Source organism: Hemitrygon akajei, chromosome 18, assembly GCF_048418815.1.
Source record: "Hemitrygon akajei chromosome 18, sHemAka1.3, whole genome shotgun sequence".
NCBI classification, from domain to species: domain Eukaryota; kingdom Metazoa; phylum Chordata; class Chondrichthyes; order Myliobatiformes; family Dasyatidae; genus Hemitrygon; species Hemitrygon akajei.
In genome coordinates, this window is record NC_133141.1 from 33,926,753 (window position 1) to 33,948,011 (window position 21,259).

The following is a 21,259-nucleotide window of genomic DNA, read 5'->3' on the forward strand; positions in this document are numbered from 1 at the left end:
CTGCCCGTGAGATTGACGTTATTTCACTTCTTGTTAACTGCCTAGAACAGCTGATTTTTGTTTCTGATCTACACTAGACAATTTAAAAAAAAAAGAATAAACAGAAGTGGTTCTGCAGGTGCTGTAAACCTTCAATATATACAGAGTACTGGACGATCTCAGCACGTCAGACAGCATCTATGGAGGGGAATAAATGGTTGACATTTCAGACTCAGACCCTTCAACAGGACTGGAAAGGCAAGAGACAGAAGCCATAAGCCCTTTTCCATTCCAGTCCTAGTGAAGGGCTGAAATGTTGACTTCTTTCATTCCCCCCGCACCCCACCCATAGATGCTTCCTGACCTCCTGAGTTCCTCCAGTACTCTGTATGTGTGGCTCTTTTTTAAATAAAAAAACAACAGGAGCTTGTTTTTGGGCTGAACAAGAATCAACGATTAATCTACAAGTAACAGAACTTCCAAAGGGCAATGTACTTGCGAGTGGTTTGAGTCGTGTATGGATTCTGGTTCAGTTCACCATGATTACTGTCCAACCATGTATGTAAATAATCCTACATTAATCCTGCATTTTCATTCTCCCCACTTTCCCGTTCACTTCCTTCCCCCTGCACACCTTCTCCCCAGATGCTCCTACCCAGCAGGACAGTTTACAGTGACACACAGGCCCTGTGAGGTAGCGGCTCCATCTACTGCATCACTGGGATTGTGGCACCTTACGTGTTTTGTTTGCTTGTATTAATTTTATCAGCTTGCCGAATGGGGGACCTTATCTACAAAAAAAAAGGCTGCTCTGTTTCCTACATTACTGACTACAAAAGTTTTGGAACATACACAGGATGTGATTGGCACTTTATAATTGCAATTTATTTGCCTTTCTTTCATGGCAGTATAGGTTAAGTAGTTTTATCTTCTCTGCAATTACATTAAAATCTACCTTGTTTTTGACAGACTTGCACTTTACCTGTGGTTGTCATCTCAAATGCCAGCCAACTCCTTAACGGCTGGGCTTCAGTGGTTTGGTACAACATGCTGTGCAGCGACCTTCAGGTAAGGATCTTTGCAATGTTTTCTCAACCAAGTTGGGGGTGGGAGAAGCAACTGGGGTGGTGTAATGAAAGTATTTTAAAATTTTTTCCTTGTTCTTTTTTGATTTGGCAGTGAGAGGTATTCACAAACAAGGAAGGCACTGTATACATGTTAAAGGTTATAAAAATTATTTTATTAGAATTACATAAAGAATATATTGTAGAAAGCAAGAATGAAGGGTTAATGAAGTAGTAAAAGAGAGAATACTTCTGGAGGGAACTGCAAGTCTCTATCTCTCTGTCTGTCCCACATGTATGAGATGAGCCTTCGTGATGCCAACCTTCACTGCCTCATGGTTCTTAAGCTCTGTACAGTTCCATCTTGTGTACAATGGGAAAAGTTTGCCTTTGGGTTCGAGATGGTTACTTGACTGGTAACTAGGTTCAATTTAACGTGCAATTTGTGACTTGAGTCAGTTTGTATCCTTGCTTAATGCCCACACTGCAGAGTTAACCTTTATAACTTTGCTACAAGAACATCCCCTATTCTTCACAGGGCTGCAGAGCAGTTTCATTATTCCCTGTTACACCCACAGTCAGGATATGTAACCTTAGAAATGGAGCTTATGACTTCAGGAATCAAATCAGGAAAATATTGTCCACTTGGTAAAGATGCTCCCATTTTTTGTTGTTGTTGAAATTTGCAATGTTATTTTTCCTCTGGCTGGCTGGAGTATCAGGATAGGGATGTTAGGACCTCACTTGGGGATTGTGAATTGTTAGAATGTGTGGTGATGAATGTGGGCTGCCCCCAGCACGACCTTGGGTTGTGTCGTTTATGAACACATTTCACTATGTGTTGATGTAAATGAATCTGTCGGCTGCACTCGATCATTGAGAAAATTGAAAGATAGAATAGTTTCTGCAAATCAACCTAGGGGATTGGGAGATTGAGCATGAAAGAGGAATTGAAGCAGTAGATTGGGTGCGAAGGGTTAAATAGCTGACCAGCCTCCATTTCACATGTTGCAAGTATGAAATACCAACGCGTGTCCTTTTCTGTATAGACTGCAAGCTCCGTAGGAAGAACTTGAGAGTTGAAATTTGTCCCTGTCTCTCGTAGAATATTACATTCTTTTCGAAACCTCCGTTGGCACCATGGAGTCAGCTCTCAGAGGCACTAAGCTGGCAGTTTTCTTCAAACACCAAGAGACATTTGGACCCTGAACAGCTTAACATGTTGGCAGAAAAATTATTTGGTGAGTTGATAGTTAATTTTATTAGGATAAGGGTTGTAGATAGTGGTTGTGTTACTGGACAAGTAATTGGAAGGCTTGAGTTAATAATCCATTGAATGAGATCCCTGAACAAACCATGATGATCTGAAAATTTGGTAATCAAAGAATTATGATCGTTAAAGGTGCTGGATTGTTTGGGGGGAGGGTGAAGAAAAAGCAATTGCTTGCACCTCACTCTGTGGCCTGACAATTCCAACACACTCCTAACTGGTCTCCCGAGTTTCCTCAACATCACCTTGAGGTCATCCTAAACTTTGCTGGCCCAAATCCAAACTCTCACCATGTCCCTTTCACTGATCAGTCCTGTACCTGCTGACTTCCAATGGCTCCTTGGCTGAGCAAAGCTTTGACTTTTCCGTAGCCTTGTCTCTCCATATCTCTGTAATCTTCTCCAACTCTTAATAACCTCTGGTGTCTCTGTTGCTCTAATCTCGATTCTTTTTTCCAGAATCGGGTTTAATATCACTGGCATATGTCATGAATTTTGTTATGGATCTGCAGTATATTTGCAATGCATAATAAAAAAAAAAAGCTGTACATTACAAATAGTATATATTAAAATAGTGTTTTCCCTCTGTTTTAAATTTAATTTGGTGAGATACTGTTCATGGGTTCATTGTCAATTCAGAAGTCTGATGGTGAAGGGGAAGAAGCTGTTTCTGCAACGCTGAGTGTGTGTCTTCAGGCTCCTGTACTTTGCTTTTGGTAGCAATGAGAAGAGGTAATGTCCTGAATATTGAGGGTCCTTAATGTGGATATCGCTTTTTTGAGGCATGGTCTTTTAAAGATGTCCTCTGTGCTGGGAGGATAGTGCCGATGTTGGAGCTGGCTGAGGTTACAAATTTCTGCAGCTTGTTCTGATCCTGTGCAGTGGCCTCTCTGTACCAGACGGTGAAGCAACCAGTTGGAATGCTCTCCACGGTACATCTGTAGAAATTTGCTAGAGTCTTTGGCGACATACCAAGTCTCCTCGAGCTCCTAATGAAATATAGCTGCTGTCGTAACTTTGTAATTGCATCGATGTGTTGCACCCAGCTTGGATCTTCAGAGATGTTGAGACCCAAGAACCTGAAACTGCTGGTCCCTTGGAGGACAGGTGTATGTTCCCTCGCCTTCTCATTCCTGAAGTCAAGTCAATTCCTTGGTCTTACTGATGTTGAGAGCAGGGTAGTGGTTGCAACACCACTCAAACAGCTGATTTACTTTGCACCTTTATGCTTTCTTGTCACCATCTGAAATTCTGCCAGCAACAGTTGTGTTGACGGCATATTTATAGATGTTAGAATTATCTAGCCACACAGTCACGGGTGTAGAGAGAGTAGAGCAGTGGGCCAAGCATGCATCCTTGATGTGCCAGTGTTGATAGTCAGGAAGGAGGAGATACTATTTCTGATCTGCACTGCTTGGTCTCCTGGTGAGGAAGTGAAGGATCCAGTTGCAGAGGGATGTACAGAGGCCTATTATGTGTTGTAACTCCAGAAACTAATTGGAAGAAAAATATGGGAGCTGGGATATTTGTCTACTTAGTTTTTCTTTTCCTTTTTTAGTGACACATTCATGTATGACGTGATGGTGCAATGGTATATGCCATTTACGTATTTATTACATATAAACCACAATGAATTGTGTAAGCTTCAAGGAATGCTTAATCAAACAATATATTTACAAGATTAATCAAATATTACTGAAATATTGAATACACTACAAGGCCCAGGTTTTAGAGCTTGTTGGTTAGTACTGAGGATATGATGGTGTTGAATGCTGAGCTATAATCAATAAACAGCAGTCTGACATAGGTATTGCTGTTGTCCAGGTGATCCAAGGCCAAGTGGAGAGTCAGGGAGATTGCATCTGCTGTAAATTGCAGAGTCCAGGAATTTGCTTGTGCAGGTGTTGATTCTAGCCATGACCAACCTTTCAAAGAACCTCATCACAGTAGATGTGAGTGCCACTAGGTGATGGTTGTTGAGTCAGTGAACCAGAAGCATCCAGTGAGCCAGATGTGGATCCATTGAGATTTCCAAACAATCAGACAGCAGGTTATCAGATTTTTACTGTATTGCTCCAGTCTCTCAGTTACTTCCCTCTAAAGTGACCCAGCAAGCTACTTGGTTGTAACAAACTTTTAAAAATGTCCAATATTACCTTTGTTGGAGCAACAAGAGATTGTGAATAAATCCTGGACTTGCACTGATGTCCAGATCCTGACTCTTGACTTCACAAAACTATTCATTTTGGTGGAACTATTATTCTAAGCATTTTCCAACCACCTACTACTGTCAATATATAAAAGAGCATGCCTTGCAAATCTCTTGTAACATTCTCCCCCCCCCCACTTCTTGCCTTGTGCCTATACCCTCTCTATCTACCCTATCTATGTACTCCTATCAAGCTGTTCCCCCACCGCTGATGTTCCAGAGTAAACAACCCAAGTTTGTGCAATCTCTCCTGGCTATTACACTCACACCCAGACAGCATCCTGGTGGACCTCTTTTGTGGCCTCTGAAAAGCCTCCACATCCTTCGTCCAGTGTGATGGTCAGAGTTGCACATGGTTGGATAAATTACAGCCGTATAAAACAATTTCCGTGGATTTGGATAAATGTTACAAGGGAACAATGTACAGGACTCTGGGGAAAGAGCATTGGGGAGATGACCAATGGGTGGCTTTCTTATAAGATTGTTCCATGGTGAAACTTCAGCTAAAATGACAAAATATGCCATTGTTCAGCAGTTTCAAGGGGCGTTCCATTGTTTTCAGTTTTGTGTTATGTTTTCCTTGCATTGTTTAGGGGTTCAAGAAAACTATGCAGATTGTTGCATTACATGGGCAAAGTTTTCAAAGGTAGGTGTCTCTAATTTACCTCTGAACTGTTTATACCCAAACTTGCCAATGTCAGCGCTCCAGACTCAGCAATTAAAGCAAGTAATATTCAATTTCTTCACTTTTCTGGCCCTTTACAATAACAACTCATCAGCCCATCTCTATTCTTGATAGGGTTTTTAATTGATTATTATCTCAATTTCAACAAAGGACCATGAGACATAAAAGCAAGAAGTATGTTGCACTGTTCAATAAGATCACCTTTCACCTCAGAACACTCCAGGATTAACCCAACATTTCTTTATTCTCTTGACATATAAAAGTCAAATCAATTTTGATCTTGAATATACTCAGCATCTGAGCTTCCACAACCCTTGACTTACGGACTTCTGATAGACCTTTGGGATAGACCTTTTGGGTATTGACCGCCGGACTAGCTGATGACGGGATCCCAGACTCTAGGCTTACTGACTCACCAGCCCTCATATCTCCTTGTATAGACATCTGATCCCAGCACCCACTGGCTTGGGACAGCCCAAGCTTCTAAACAAAAATAAAGAATTAGCTATACTACTATTACTAGGAAAAAACCTAATAATTCTACAGGTGATTGCATAAAGATTATAAGCAAACATAGGAAAGTTAAGCTACAAGAACAGTAACAATTCTACACCTCACTCCAACACAATGTATACTATTTACTATGTGAACTTAGTATGAGCAAGGAGGTTCATTGCATCTTTGTGTATATGACCAATAAACTAAAGTCTTTATTTTGAAATAGCCACTAGTTTTTGATACCCCAGCCTAAAGAGCAGTAAGCATTGGTCTGGCAGACTGTATAGAACAGTACAGAACAGCTCAGGAACAGCCCACAATGTTGCTCAAAGTTCAAAATAAGTTTATTATCTTAAGTAAATGTATGTCACCACATACAACCCTCCAATATGCTGTTTCATCACCACCTTTGATTTGACTGTTGACAATGGTGTTGTCAGCAAACTTGAATATGGCATTGGAGCCCTCTGCAAGTGAGGAAATTGAGGATCAAATTGCACACGGAGATACTGAGCCTAGGTTTTGAAGTTTTATTAATTAGTTTTGAGGGGATGATAGTTAAAAGTAAATTTATTATCAAAGTACATGTGTGTCACCATAGGCAACCCTGAGATTTTTTTGCACGCATACTCAATAAATCCATAATAGAATAATAACCATAATAGAATCAATGATAGGCCACACCGACTGGGTGTTCAATCAGTGTGCAAAACACAACAAACTGTGCAAATACAAAAGGAAAGAAAGAATGATAATAAATGTAATAAATATTGAATACACAAGTTGAAGAGCCCTTGAAAGCTCCCTCAGTTCCTTGGCTGCTCATGCGTAGTGAATGCTTGCAGGAGTGTTAACAAATAAAACTTGACACTGAGATGCTTATTGGGGCTGGTGACTCTAGGATGGTCAAGGGCGCGGCACCTCAAAGGAGTGGGGTGGAGAAGTTTTGGGATGGAGTTCAGAGCTCAAGGCCATGGTATGTGAAAGCGCAGCAGCCAGTAGTGGAACAATTAAATTTGGTGATTATGAGCAGAGGTGTGTAGTACGCTGTGTATAACATTGCCCCATTCGCAGTCAAATGAATGGCATCTGGATAATTCTGTCATCAAACCTGAGAATAAAATTGTCAGAGCTATGGGGTAAAGAAGGGAGAGTTGGGCTCATTAGACAGCACTTTCAAAAAGCTGCTACAGGCACAGAGGACCAAATGATCAGTTCCTGCATTAAGAACGTAATGGAGTAGAAACAGTCCACACATCTCTGCCTGGCTGATCTGATAGTTGACCTTGGCCCATTTTCCTGTCTGATTCAGGTGACCCTCAATTCCCCAAAAGTCCGAAATCTTCAGACTGGAATATATTCAATGACCAAGTCAGCACAGCTCTTTGGAGCAGAGAATTCCAAGTCTCACCACGAACAAAGATTAGAAAGGTTTCTTTGTCTCTATCCCAAGTTTCAGGATAATGGAGACCTCCCCCACCCCAAGACCTAGATTTCCACACCAGTGGAAACATTCACTAAGTTTGTATAAAATTGGGTGGTGCAGTAGTATAGTGGTTAGTGCAACACCTTACAGCGCCAGCTGGGGTTCAAATTCCGCCATTGTCCATGAGGAGTTTGTGCATTCTTCCCTGTGACCGTGTGGGCTTCCTCCTACAGTCCAAAGACTTGTGGGTAGGGTTAGTGAGTTGTGGGCGTAGAAATATGGTGACATTTGTGAGCTACGCAGTACAGTTCTTGTTGATTCGATGTAAAATGGCATATTTCAGTGTTTGGATGTACATGTGACAAATAATTATATAAATTAATGTTGTATACTGTATCATTCTATGGTTTTATTCTTAGCATTTTAAACACTTTTTGATGTCTTCCATCATAGGAAAATTTACCAAATCAGAACTTCTCCTTCTGGCTCTGGTTGCAAGGGATCCTGGACCTTATTAAGAAATGCCTGGAGGATATTTGGAACGATGGGTAATATTCACCTCCAGTATAGTGTTCTCATAACTTTGATATTTACGATGTCTTTTACTTCAAAGCATTAAAATAGGTTTATATGCCTGTGGTTGATGAGCTGAAGTGGTCTTGTAACTTAACACAGGCTAGGGGACTGCTATATTTTAGGCAGCTTGGGGAATAGATAATTTGTGCCTTTAGGCAAGACATTTTGATCTGCTGCACTGATGTTGTGAATTGGACTGGTGCAAAGTTGAAACACTGGTTTAGATTGGTCATCCAGGTGTAAAGGCAGCTAGAACTTAATAACATTTCTTGCCTGTGGTGGGGCAGATGGGTGGCCAGTGAAGCCAGCTCATTCTCCAGAAAGAAGTAGGTTAACATGTTTGTGAAGAAGCCCAGCAGAAGCTCTTGTGTGCCTCCTGGATCGGCTGATTTTGACAATCTGCAAAACATGGGGGAGATACCAGGGGTATGGAGGGCTATGGTCCAGGTGTGGGTCATTGGGTCTAGGCAGAATAATAGTTCAGCACAGACTAGATGGGCCAAAGGGCCTGTTTCTGTGCTGTGATACTCTATCAGATGGTAAAAAGGAGTTCAGTAATGCCTGGTAGCTTAGTTACAGTCAAATACTGAATGCTCCTTCAGAGGAATGGTTCAAAGTAAGTTTGTTATCAAAATAGAAAACTCTTTATCTTCCGGGTGTTTACAGAAAAAAATTACAATCTTTTTAAACAAAAAAACTATACAAAAACATCTGAAGACTGATAAAACAACTAATGTGTAAAAGAAGACAAACTGTGCAAATAAAAATAATGCTGAGACATGAGTTGTAAGGAGTCTTTGAAAGTGAGTCTCTAGGTCATAGAATCAGTTCAGAGTAATAGTGAATAGAGTTACCATGCCAGGACAGAGGTTTGATGGTTGTAAGGTAATAACTGTTTCTGAATCTGGCTGTGTCCATCACTTTTTGTAGCCTACTTTCTGTAGGATTTGAAAGCTATTCAAATCCTAGGTTTACAGGCATGTGGATAACCTGATTGTTCTGTGTGAAGGGAATCGCGGGAATGGGACGGTGCAGGAAAACAGCAAGGAGGGAAGTATCAGCCCTGTTCATGAGTAGCTGAGCAGGGAAAAGGAAGCCAAATAGCTGTCCATTGCTTTACTTATGGTAATATGCTATCTTGCCTATTGAGTAGTTTTGAATTGGACTGAGGTTTTAAAGGGAGACACTTGTTGTTGAGTAGATCCACGGTCCTGTTCTCTTGAGTGTTACTGCAGATTCCAGCTTTCTAGACAAAATCCACCAAAGGAAAGAACGGTGCTGTCAAAGTACTTAACAATGCTTCAGTGTGTTGGCTTGTGGTTCAGGCTTAAAATAACTCAAACACTTAGTTAAGTGGAAAATAATCCATATATTTCATTATACTGACTGGGCAGTTTGGATCAGGTAATTTTATTTGCAAAGCGGCAAGATGTACGACATCATAATTGGTGATCTCCATCCTGCCCAGAACTGTGAAAAGTCTGTTCTGAAGTAGCTAATACCAGTTTGTAAATTTTGTCTTCCAGGAACATTATTGGGTTTTTGAGTAAGAAGAGAGAGCGCAGTTTATTGAAACACAAGCCGACAGGCACTTTCCTGCTTCGCTTCAGCGAGAGCTGCAGGGACGGCGGTATTACCTTCTCATGGGTGGAGCATTTACCCAACAGTAAATAATATTAAAAACTTCTTGCAATTTTCGGTTTACCAATGGCGGATAATAGTCGTTTATCCCTCTCAGCTCGACGGATGATTGCATTTGTTACATTAATGGCCAGAAGATCTATTCTATTGAATTGGAAAGAAATTAATCCTCCAACTATATTTCAGTGGTTTTCTCAAACTATCTCTTGTTTGAGCTTAGAAAAAATTAGAAGTGTTGTCTTTGATCCTTCAGTTAAATTTGAAGAAACTTGGAGACCATTTATTCAACATTTTCATATGAGTTAAATTGTCTTTTCCTAAACCTCACTTTTATTATCCTTAATTATTTGGATGGAGGTACGGAGTTATTGGTTATATTTGACATAATGCAATGGCCCATGTTGGTTAGTTTTTTTTCCTCTTTTTTTGGGGGGGGGGGTTATTTTTTTTACTTCCTTTGTTCGTAATTACTGAGAGTTTGGGAGGTTATTATATATGGATTATCATCTATTTGAATGTTTATTTAAACTATTAACTATGTACTCTCAAACTCGCTATTCATGTTTCATTTATGTTTGTTTAAAAATTAATAAGATTTAAAAAGAAAAGAAAGAAAACTTCAGGGAGTGGGACAAGGAGAGTCCTTGTCTCTTGAGGTAAATGAGGGAGGGCTGGTTCTTTTGAGGTCATCATTTCACATCAAATTTATCTGGTGTCATGTCTTCGAAAGAAAAGGCTTGTTTTAAAATTAAAAGACAAGGGATTAGGGCTTTGAGGTTTATGTAGGTCATAGTTCCATCTTTATCCAAGTCTATTCAACATCACTCTAGAAGCCTATTCCTGTACGAGTTCAATGTTAGTATGACATTCTCTAGTTGGCAGATGACTACGTGTTTGTACACTTTACCCATAGAATAATTTGGCTGTCTCCCAGCATGCTAAATGCAGCAATCAAACTGGAAGGCTTCTTGATTTACCAAACAGACTGAACTGCTGGTTCAGAAAAGGCAAAAGGTGGAGGTGTGTGTTTCATGATGAACTCTCGTTGGTGCTCCAATGTGGTGGTTTTGTCAAACCAGTGTCCCTCTGACCTTGAACACCTAACAGTCAAATGCCATCCATTCTATTTACCTAGGGAGTTCTCCTCCATAATCCTGACTGCGGTTTATATACCACCAGAGGCCAAGGAGTATCAAGTGCTTGTGATACTGCATGATGCTGTTTCCAAACAAGAAACAGTCCATCCAGATGCATTTCAAATTATAGCGGGCACTTCAACTATGCTTGTTGGAAGAAAACTATTAGCATATAACCTGAAGCACCAGAGGTCCCAACACACAAGGCCACTGTTATACTAAGATAAGGCATACCTACTGTTCCTTGCCCAGATCACATTTCAGTAAATCAGATCGCTTGACTGGCTTTCTACCTGCATACAGGCAGAGGTTAAACAGAAAATTGCCAAAGATTAGAACAACAAAGGTTGTCGCAGGAGGCAGAGGAGTGACTATGGGTTTCCTTCTAGTCAGTGGACTGGGCCAAGTTCAAGAACTTGTCTGTGGATCTGAATGAGTACAGAATGGTTGTCACAGACTTTATTAAAGCAGTTGTAGACGAGTGTGGCTCCACAAAATCATTCGGTCTTAAGACCATAAGACATGGGAGTAGAATTGGGTCATTCAGCCCATCGAGTCTGCTCTGCCATTCTATCATGGCTGAACCTAGGTCCCACTCAACCCCATACACCTTCCTTCTCGCCATCTCCTTTGATGCCCTGACCGATCAGGAAGCGATCAACTTCTCCCTTAAATATACGCTCAGACTTGGCCTCCACCGCAGTCTGTGGCAGACCATTCCACAGATTCACCACTCTCTGACTTACTAAAAAAAAATCCTCCTTGCCTCTATTCTAAAGATTCACCCCTCAATTTTGATGCTGTGCCCTCTTGTTCTGGATACCCCCACCATAGGAAATGTCCTCTTCACATCCACCCTATCTAGTCCTTTCAACATTCAGTAGGTTTCAATGAGATCCCCACATTCTTCTAAATTCCAGTGAGTACAGGCCCAAAGCTGCAAATGCTCCTCGTGTGTTAACCCCTTCATTTCCAGAATCATCCTTGTGAACCTCCTCTGAACTGTCTCCAGTGACAACACATCCTTTCTGAGATATGGGCCCCAAAACTGTTGACAATACTCCAAGTGCAGCCTGACTAGTGTCTTATAAAGGCTCAGCATTATCTCTTTGCTTTTATATTCTATTCCCCTTGAAATAAATGCCAACATTGCATTTGCTGCCTTTACCACAGACTCAACCTGTAAATTAACTTCCTGGGAGTTTTGCATGAGGACTCCCAAGCCCCTCTGCACCTCTGATGGTTGAATCTTCTCCACATTTAGATAACAGTCCACACTGTTGTTCCATTTACAGAAATGTAGAATTGTACATTTCCCAACAATATTCCATCTGCTACTTTTTTGCCCATTCTTCCAATTTGTCTAAGTCCTGCTGCAACCACATTGTTTCTCAACACTACCTACTCTGCCACCTATCTTCGTATCATCCGCAGACTCTGCCATAAAGCCATCAATTCCATTATCTAATTCATTGACAAACAATGTGAAAAGTAGCAGTCCCAATACTGACCCCTGAGGAACACCACTAGTCACTGGCAGCCAGCCAGAAAAGGCCCCCTTTGTTCCCACTCGCTGTCTCCTGCCTGTCAGCCATTCCTCTATCCATGCCAGTATTTTTCCTGTAGTGCCATAGGATTTTATCTTGCTAAGCAGTCTCATGTGAGGCACTTTATCAAACGTCTTCTGAAAATCCAAGTAAATGACATCCACTGCCTGTCCTTTGTCCACCCTGCTGGACAGCTATGACAGGACTTGAATACAATCATTTCTTGAGCAACATGAGAGACAACAGGGCTTTGCTTCCAGATGAGCTCAATGTCTTCTGTGCTCGCTTTGACTGTCAAAATATTGAGGAACCATCGTGAACTCCCACAGCCCCCGATTATCTTGTGATTTCAGACTCTGAGGGCAACGTGCAAGCATCCTTCAGGAGTGTGAACCCTTGAGAAGCATCTAGTCTTGATGGGATACCTGTACTGATCATCTGGCTGGAGTGTTCACTGAGAATTTAACCTCTCGCTTCTGCAGTCTGAGGTACCCACCTGCTTCACACAGGCTTCAATTACACCGGTGCCCAAGAAGAACGTGGTGAGCTGCCTCAATGACTATCATCCAGTAGCACTTAGATCCGCAGTGATGAAGTGTTTTGAGAGATCGGTGATGAAGCATATCAACTCTTGCCTGAGAAGCAACTTGGATTTGTTCCAGTTTGCCTACTGGAGCAATAGCTCCATAGTAGATGCCATCTCATTGGCTCTTTCCTCAACCCTAGAGCATCTAAACAGCAAAGATGCATACATCAGGATGTTCTTTATTGATTACAGCTCGGCATTCAATACAATAATCCCCTCCAAACTAATCAGTAAGTTCCAAGACCCTAGCCTCAGTGCCCCCTTGTGCAATTGGATCCTGGATTTCCTCACTTGCAGACCACAGTTGGTTTGGATTGACGACAACATCTCCTCCACAATCTCCATCAGCACAGTTTCACCACAAGGCTGTGTGCTTAGCCCCCTGCTCTACTCACTTTACACTTACGACTGTGTGGCTAAGCACAGCTCCAATGCCATAGTTAAGTTTGCTGATGACACCACTGTCGGAGGCTGAATCAAAGGTGGTGATGGATCAGCATTCAGGAGGAAGACTGAAAATCTGGCTGGGGGTGTCATAACAACAACCTCTCGCTGGATGTCAGCAAGACCTAGCTCCTGATTATTGACTCTATGGGGAGGAAACCAGAGGTCCGTGATCCAGTCCTCATTGGGGGATCAGAGGTGGAGAGGGTCAGCAACTTTAAATTCCTCAGTGTTATCATTTCTGAGGACCCGTCCTGGGCCCAGCACACAAGTGCAATTACAAAGAAAGCATGACAACGCCTCTCTTAGGAATTTGCGGAGACTCAGCATGGCATCTAAAACTTTGATAAACTTCTATAGATGTGTGGTGGTGACTGGCTGCATCAGTATGGAAACACCAATGCCCTTGAACAGAAATTACTACGCAAATGAGTGGATGCAGCCCAGTCTGTCATGGGTAAAGCGCTCCCAACCATTGTACACATATACATGAAATGCTGTCGCAGGAAAGCTGTATCTATCATTGAGGATCCCTACCATCTAGGACGTACTCTTTTCTTGCTGCTGCCATCAGGAAGGTGGTACAGGAGTCTCACGACCCACGCCACCAGGTTCAGCAACAGTTATTACCCCTCAATCATCAGGCTCCTGAACCAAAGGGGATAACCTCACTCATCTTTACTTGCCCTATCAGTGAAATGTTTCCACAACGTATGGACTTGCTTTCAAGGACTCTTCATCTTCTCAATATTTATTGTTACTTCTTTATTTTTAGTGTTTCTTTTTGTATTTGTGCAGTTGTCTTCTGCACTCTGGCTGAACACCCAAGTTGGGCAGTCTTTCACTGATCCTGTTTATGGTTATTATTCTATAGATTTATTGAGTATTCCCACGAGTATTTCTGCTGCTGCCTGTAAGGAGCTTGTACCTTCTCCCCATGACTGCATGGGTTTCCTGCGGGTGCTCCAGTTTCCTCCCACATTCCGGTTGGTAGGCCAGTTGGTCATTGTAAGTTGCCCCATGATTAGGCTAGGATTGAATTGGGATTGCTGAGCGGTAGGTAGGGCCCATTCCATGCTGTATCTCAATGAATAAATGAATCTCAGGGTTGTACATGGTGACATACATGTACTTTGATAAATTTACTTTGAAAATCTTATCCCAGTGTTGATAAACACTCTGCTATTCAATTACAGTGATACAATGTTTTTTTTTAAAAAAAACTACAAATAGCTTGTTAGATGTTCCTTAGCCCTACTAATTATATCCCCAATATCAGTTAACTCTATTTGGAGAATTGAGGTGAAGATTGGGTGAACTTTTAATAATCCTTTCTATTCCATCTGTGAAGCACAGTTAGAACTTATGGTGTGCAGGTACCCATTGTACTGAGGTAGATCTAATTTAAATTTCACATTGGCTTAGCTTTTATTATACTTGATTATATGATGATTATATAGATTGTGATGAATTACATGGAAGCAGCTTACAAAACAGTTGAGGGAATCAATGCGATTAATTTACATCCTGAATCCTGCAGATGTGCTTTTTATCTTAATTGCTTTAGTGTGTCAGTACTGTCCTTATTGGCTGTTGTTACTATGGTTACTGCTTTGCAATTTTTTTTGTTCCTTCCATTTTGCTGTCCTAATGTTACTACTCCTCTCTCCATGTTCTGTGGTCAGTGGGATGACCCCTTGGTCTATTCTTTTCATTCTGTCCCAGGGTGTCAAAGCTGTAGCATTCTTTCCTGCTTCCATTTTTAAAAATCTATTTGTCTTTTTTTATTTATTTTCTCTTCTCCCCTCCCTTTCCTACATCTCACCTATGACATCCCCTTCCAACTTTTTCTCAGTTTACTTCTTGCCCCTCGTAATCTAACCACTTTCACCCTGAGGCCTTACATATTGAACTTTACTGATACAAATCACTCTATTCCTTATCTATTATATTTGTATTGATCAATTTTAAAATCAGTAAATACAATGAGCAATTTGTAGTGTAATATCTGTCAGATAATAAAACAGGCAGTAACTCAGGTTCTCTCACAAATGGCTCCTGTCTCACTGAAGATTCCAACATTGTCTTGATAGAATTACATTTATATTTACTGTTTATTATTATTTTAAGTTTGCTTTTTGTCAAATTGTGCAAAACCTCTTCCTGGGTTTGTTTTCCTGAAGCACTTCTCCTGAGAAGATGGCCCATGGCCACGATTCTTGCATCCTTTTTCCTTTCCTGAACCTGAAGGATGTACTTCTACTGTGGGAAGTGCGGTGAAGGTTCACCAGATTGATTACTGGAATGTGGAGTGGAGTTTGCTATTGGATGAAAGCTTGAACGGTCAAGGACTGTGCTTGCTGGAGTTCACAAGAACGAGCTGTGATCTCATTGAAACATACAAAATTTTTAATGGTCTTGATGTGGGGAGAATCATTCCCTGGCTGAGGAGTCTACAATCTGGGGAATAACCAGTCTTGGAATAAGGGGTAGGTTGTTCAGGGCAGAGATCTGGAGATCTTCATCCCGAGGGTGGGGAATTTTGGAGTTATTTATGCAGGAGGTTCGGTCACTGAGTGAGATCAATAGATTTGTAGAAATTGAGGGATTTTACAAGTTGTTCAGGTTTAAAGAAAATGGTGAAATGGCCTAATCTTGCTCCTACTTCTTGTGGTCTTATTATGTGGTTCATGCAACTTCTGAAACCATTTTTGTTCTGCTTGTTAATGAAGTACTGCTTCCTTTTGCAGGGGAATTCAAGATTCGATCTGTTCAACCATACACTAAGGCACACCTGAATAACATTTCTCTATCTGAAATTGTTCGATTTTACAAAGTAATAGCAGATGAGAATGTCCCTGAGCACCCTCTGCTGTATCTGTACCCAGATATTCCCAAGGATGAGGCATTTGGGAAATATTATCTGGAGCCTGAAGCAGGTTCAGGTATGTTGGTTCATGAGCAACAATAGTTTTGATACCATAATCAAATGAAACCATAGCAAAGACTATTTTGATTGTCTGAAACATAATATTTAAAAAAACTGTCACGTACCCCGTGACCGGGTTACCGAACCAGCAGAAATGGAATACACATTGGAGTCTGGTATTACAGTAACTAATAGTGCTTATTAGTAAACTAAGTAATACAGTACTATAAAATGCAAATATATGAAACAGGTTGGCAATGATATATACAGAAGTGTGGAAATAGGAATCAAAACCAAGCTCTTTCAAAGTCTAGGGTAAATGGATAGTCTTACAATGGTGAAGAGTTCAGTTCAGTTTAGGTCGAGGTAGTTGCTGGTGTTCCGTTGGGGGGAGAGAGAGCGAGAGGTGATGCTGTTGCCGTTGATCTTCCCGTTGATCTTCCCGTTGATCTTCCCGTTGATCTTCCCGTTGATCTTCCCGTTGATTTTCCCGTTGTCTTCCTGTTGCGGTCACTGACTGTGACTACGACTGTTCTTCAGTGGCAGGCCTGTCACCCAGGCAAGGGTGGACACACAAACAAGCCCCCCCACCGGCCTGCCTTCACACACTGTGAGCCTCTGATTGATTTCCCCCTGAATCGATCCTCCAAACCTCCACCTTCACGTGGGTGCACAACGCTCTTTCGGTGTCCCGTGGTGTGTCTGCCTGTGTCTTAGCAGACCTGCTTTTTATCATCACTTGCTGGACACCGGCCGTCCATCAAACCGGCTGCGCCTCACTGTCTCTGCAAGAATCTTACAAGCAGGCAAAAGTGTCCTTGGAGCAAAGGTAAACAATCAGCCAAGGAGCCATAATAATAAATCATCTCTCTCGTGCTCTCTCTCTCTCTCTCTCTCGCTCGCTCGCTAGCTCTCACATATCATCTGCGCAGGATGCCCCTCCCCCCCCCCCCCCCTTCTCTCTCTCTCTCTCATTAGCAGCACAGTTCACGGGGGGTCAACTCTGGACCCAATCTTAGCTTGGTTTGCTCATCACAAAACCCTTCCTGGTTTGTTCTTAAGTTTGCCTGGGGAATATTTCCTCAACTCTGGTCTTTGATTGGGTATCCTAGGACTGCAGGACAACATTGATCAGCTGGTAAATTGGGCAGAGCAATGGCAGATAGAATTTAGTTGGAGATGATGTGTTTTACAAGGAGTACAAAGGCTAGGACTTGCACAATGCATGGGTGGAACTTCTTACAATAGCAAGTTGAAAGTAATGGAATTGGCTAAGGGAGAGGCAGTATACACAATAATGTATGTTTAATTTTATAATAATTTGAATTGTGTGGGACTGTGGAGTGGGGGAGAAATAATTTTACCAAATTCTTTTAATTTTACAGAATCAAGAGTTCTTGCATTTCTGGTTGCAATTGTTGCATAAATGTGTCTTGTTTTTCAGAGCTGCAGTTAAAGCACAACAAATACTTGAGAACCCGATTAATTGTGGTATCGGAAAGGTAAGAAAAAAACATTTTTGATTACTGACTAAGGCTTCTATGTGATTGCAAGTCCTTGGTAGATCATTGAAAGGATGCTTGGGGGAAGGGAAAGGCTCTGTGTGGACGGCGTTACGATCCGAAAATGGAACTGTCATTAAATGCACTTTGCTGCAGTAGCGTTGGTTAAAAATTTTGTTTGCACACCATCTTTTGCAGTTCATTGAGCCCTTAGCTTAACTCTGATGCAGACTGTGAACATCAATCGTCAATGGATTGTTTCTCTTGCAAAATTGTTTTATTTTAATTCCCATTTGTGGCTCTTGATCAAGCCCCTTTGTGAAAAGTATCACAAAGTAGTGAATTATTTTCAAGAGCAGTGATGATAGCTGTATTGATGCCCCACAAACTGCGATGGATTGGCTATTTAACTTGGTAGTTTTTACTGTTTGAGGAAAATATGTTGGTAAGGACATCAAACAAACTCCATTGTCCTCATTAGAATTGTACATTGGAATCCACCAAAATGGGTAGATGGCTCCCGTTCAACATACCATCTAATCACTGCATACAATTAAGTTTAGATCTTGGATTGGGACTTGAACCCACCACCTACTAATTGTTGGTCACTGCATTCCACAGTGAAGGAAGAAGATCTTTCAGATTGCCTTCAATTGCTATTAGTTGTCTATTTATATGTGTATTTATTGCGACACAGCGCAGAATCGGTCTCTATCTAGCAATTCCCCAATTTAATCCGAGCTTAATCACAGGACGATTTACAATGACCAATTAACCTACCAACTGGTACAGTACGTCTATGGACCGTGGTAGGAGACCAGAAGAAACCCACGTGGTCATGGGGAGAGCGTGCAAGCTCCTTGCGGGCAGCATTGGGAATGAAAGCAGATGCATTCAAATAACAAAGAAAATATAACCGGAGTTTTTTCAGTTATTTGTTCTCCATGCCATTTTGTAGGCCACCTAGTGATGTTGCTCTTGGAATGATGGATGAATGTCTTCAGGAGGAGTTCTCAATGCCAGGTAAAGTATCACTTGTTTCTTCCTTGCTAAATGTTCTCATTCTTGTTGAGTTTTTCTTTTAAGCCATGTAATGTTTGCTGAGGCTATAGTGACATGATTTTCTACCTTTTTGTCTTTCCCTACTCTTCCAATGCCCCTTTTATCCTTTAAGTTGAATTTAGACAATTTAATTCTAGATACATTATGTTACTGTAGACTGGAAATATTTTGTGTGCTTGGATGATACAGAATTTGCTTTAAAGTTCAAAGTAAATTTATTAAAGTGCATACCTCGAGATTTTTTTTCTTGCAGGCATTTACAGGGAAAAGAGAAATACAATAGACCCCAATCTTGTCTCTCTATTGTCAATTGATTCTGATGTTTCAATCCAAGGTTCTTTCAGAAGTCAGGAGAGAGGTGCAATACCTGTTGCTTCATAATTGTTAAGCATTTGTAGAACAAAAGGAATTGAAAATTGACAGTGTTACAGGTCTCAAACAAGAGAAAATCTGCAGATGCTGGAAATCCAAGAAACAATGCTGGAGTAACTCAGCAGAACCAGGCAGCATCTATGGAAAAGAGTACAGTTGACTGTTTTGGTCTGATGTCAACTGTACTCTTTTCCATAGATGCTGCCTGGCCTGCTGAGTTTCTCCAGCATTTTGAGTGATAAAGGTTTACTAGTTGAAGGGAAGGAGATTCAAAAGATGTAAGAACTAAGATGGTGCTGGCCTCAATCAGCTCTTTTATATTATAGCATGTCCCCGAGTTACGAACGCCCGACTTACGAACAACTGGTACTTCCGAACGGCCTGCCATAAAGCCTATTAAAAATTTGTCCACCATTTATAACCATATAACATATAACCATATAACAATCACAGCACGGAAACAGGCCATTCCGGCCCTCCTAGTCCGTGCCGAACTCTTAATCTCACCTAGTCCCACCTACCCGCACTCAGCCCATAACCCTCCACTCCTTTCCTGTCCATATACCTATCCAATTTTACCTTAAATGACACAACTGAACTGGCCTCTACTACTTCTACAGGAAGCTCATTCCACACAGCTATCACTCTCTGAGTAAAGAAATACCCCCTCGTTTTTCCCTTAAACTTTTGCCCTCTAACTCTCAAATCATGTCCTCTCGTTTGAATCTCCCCTACTCTCAATGGAAACAGCCTATTCATGTCAACTCTATCTATCCCTCTCAACATTTTAAATACCTCGATCAAATCCCCCCTCAACCTTCTACGCTCCAAATTTTAAATGGGATTGCGTTGCTGTTAACACTGTGTTGAGTGTGTAACTTTGTATTTGGCTTAAATTTTTCTTAGTAAGATTCACCCTGACCACCCCCCCCCCCTTTCCAGTCAGCACCGCCTATTTTCCCATTTAACCTGTCTCAGTGTGGGTGGACTTTAGGACCCAGGGGAGCTCTGGACCCACCGCCCGCTGTTCCCTTGAGGGAAAAAGATCGTGATTGAAAATAAAGTGGAAATAATAGAGATTGGAAAGAGGTGAAACGCCATTGGTCATTGGAAAACCATTAGGCTACAGTCGGTCAATGATCGGAACAATTTTAAAGGATAAAGTTAGAACAATGGAACATGCGAAAGGCTCTGCCCTGATGAAAGCTACAATTATTACTAAGCAATGCAGTGGTTTAATTACTGAAATACATACATTTATTAAGTGTTTTATATGCATAGAAAGGTAAAATATGTACTATATACAAAGACAAATGTTTGACTAACTGACGCTAAATAATACCAGATGTACCTGTTCCGACTTATGTTCAAATCCAACTTAAAGACAGACTTAGGAACAAAACTCGTTGGTAACGCGGGGACACCCTGTACATAAGGAAAATTCCATTCAAATTTGTATGTAAGAGTAAACCAGTGAGAAAGTTGTTGTTCAAATAATGCAGCACCAAGGAAAGCATCCAGAATTTTCCAGGAGACTAGACCCATAAGTGGGGTGAGCAGAGAGAATTTGGGGTCCAAGTACATAGCTCCATGAAAGTGGCTACACGGGTCAATAAGGTGGTTAAGAGGGCTTATGGAATGCTTGCTTTTATTAGTCGAGGCACTGAGTTCAAAAGTCAGGTGGTTATGTTGCAACTTTATACAATTCTGGTTAGGTCACATCTGGTGCAGTTCTGCTTGCCTCATTATAGGAAGGATGTTGACCATTTGGAGAGGGTGGAGAAGAGGTTCACCAGGATGCTGCCTGGATTAGAGGGGATGAGCTATCAAGAGAAGCTGGATTATCTTGGGTTGTTTTCTCTGGAGTGTTGGAGGCTGAAGGGAGATCTGATGGAGGTTTATAAGATTGAGCGGTATAAATAGAGTAGATGGGGAGTATCTGTTTCCCAGTGTTGAAATGTCTAATACCATAGGACATGTATTTGAGTGAGGGGTTACTCTGGTGGGTGCCTGGAATGCACTGTCTGGTATGGTGGTAGAGGCAAATACATTATAGAGGCTTTTAAGAGTTTTGGATAGGCACATGTATATGAAGAAGATACGGACATTGTGTAGGGAGGAGGGATTCATTTTTTGGGGTGGGGGTGGTTTTGATTTACCTGGCTCAGCGCAACGTGGGCTGAAGAGCCTGTTCATGTGCTGTACTGTTCTATGTTTTATATACCAGTGTAGCTACCAGGGGACGTGTTAACCAATGACCACCAGGAAGCATAGTGAGCGGTTATATACAAGTAATTATATAAAATGCAAGCAAACAATTGTTTTTTTTTAAAG

At 41.4% G+C, this 21,259-nt stretch overlaps 1 protein-coding gene across 5 annotated transcripts in view; it reads left to right on the forward strand.

Moving 5' to 3' along the window:
- Positions 1–21,259, forward strand: part of LOC140741287 (signal transducer and activator of transcription 1-like) — a 102,521-nt gene that overhangs the window by 71,697 nt on the left and 9,565 nt on the right. For all 5 annotated transcript variants that reach the window (XM_073071308.1, XM_073071312.1, XM_073071309.1 and 2 more), the window contains 8 exons: positions 949–1,047; positions 2,149–2,284; positions 5,115–5,167; positions 7,584–7,678; positions 9,233–9,372; positions 15,811–16,005; positions 17,434–17,491; positions 18,450–18,514. In XM_073071308.1, coding sequence (XP_072927409.1) covers positions 949–1,047; positions 2,149–2,284; positions 5,115–5,167; positions 7,584–7,678; positions 9,233–9,372; positions 15,811–16,005; positions 17,434–17,491; positions 18,450–18,514 — 841 coding nt within the window. The remainder of the gene's footprint in view (positions 1–948; positions 1,048–2,148; positions 2,285–5,114; positions 5,168–7,583; positions 7,679–9,232; positions 9,373–15,810; positions 16,006–17,433; positions 17,492–18,449; positions 18,515–21,259) is intronic.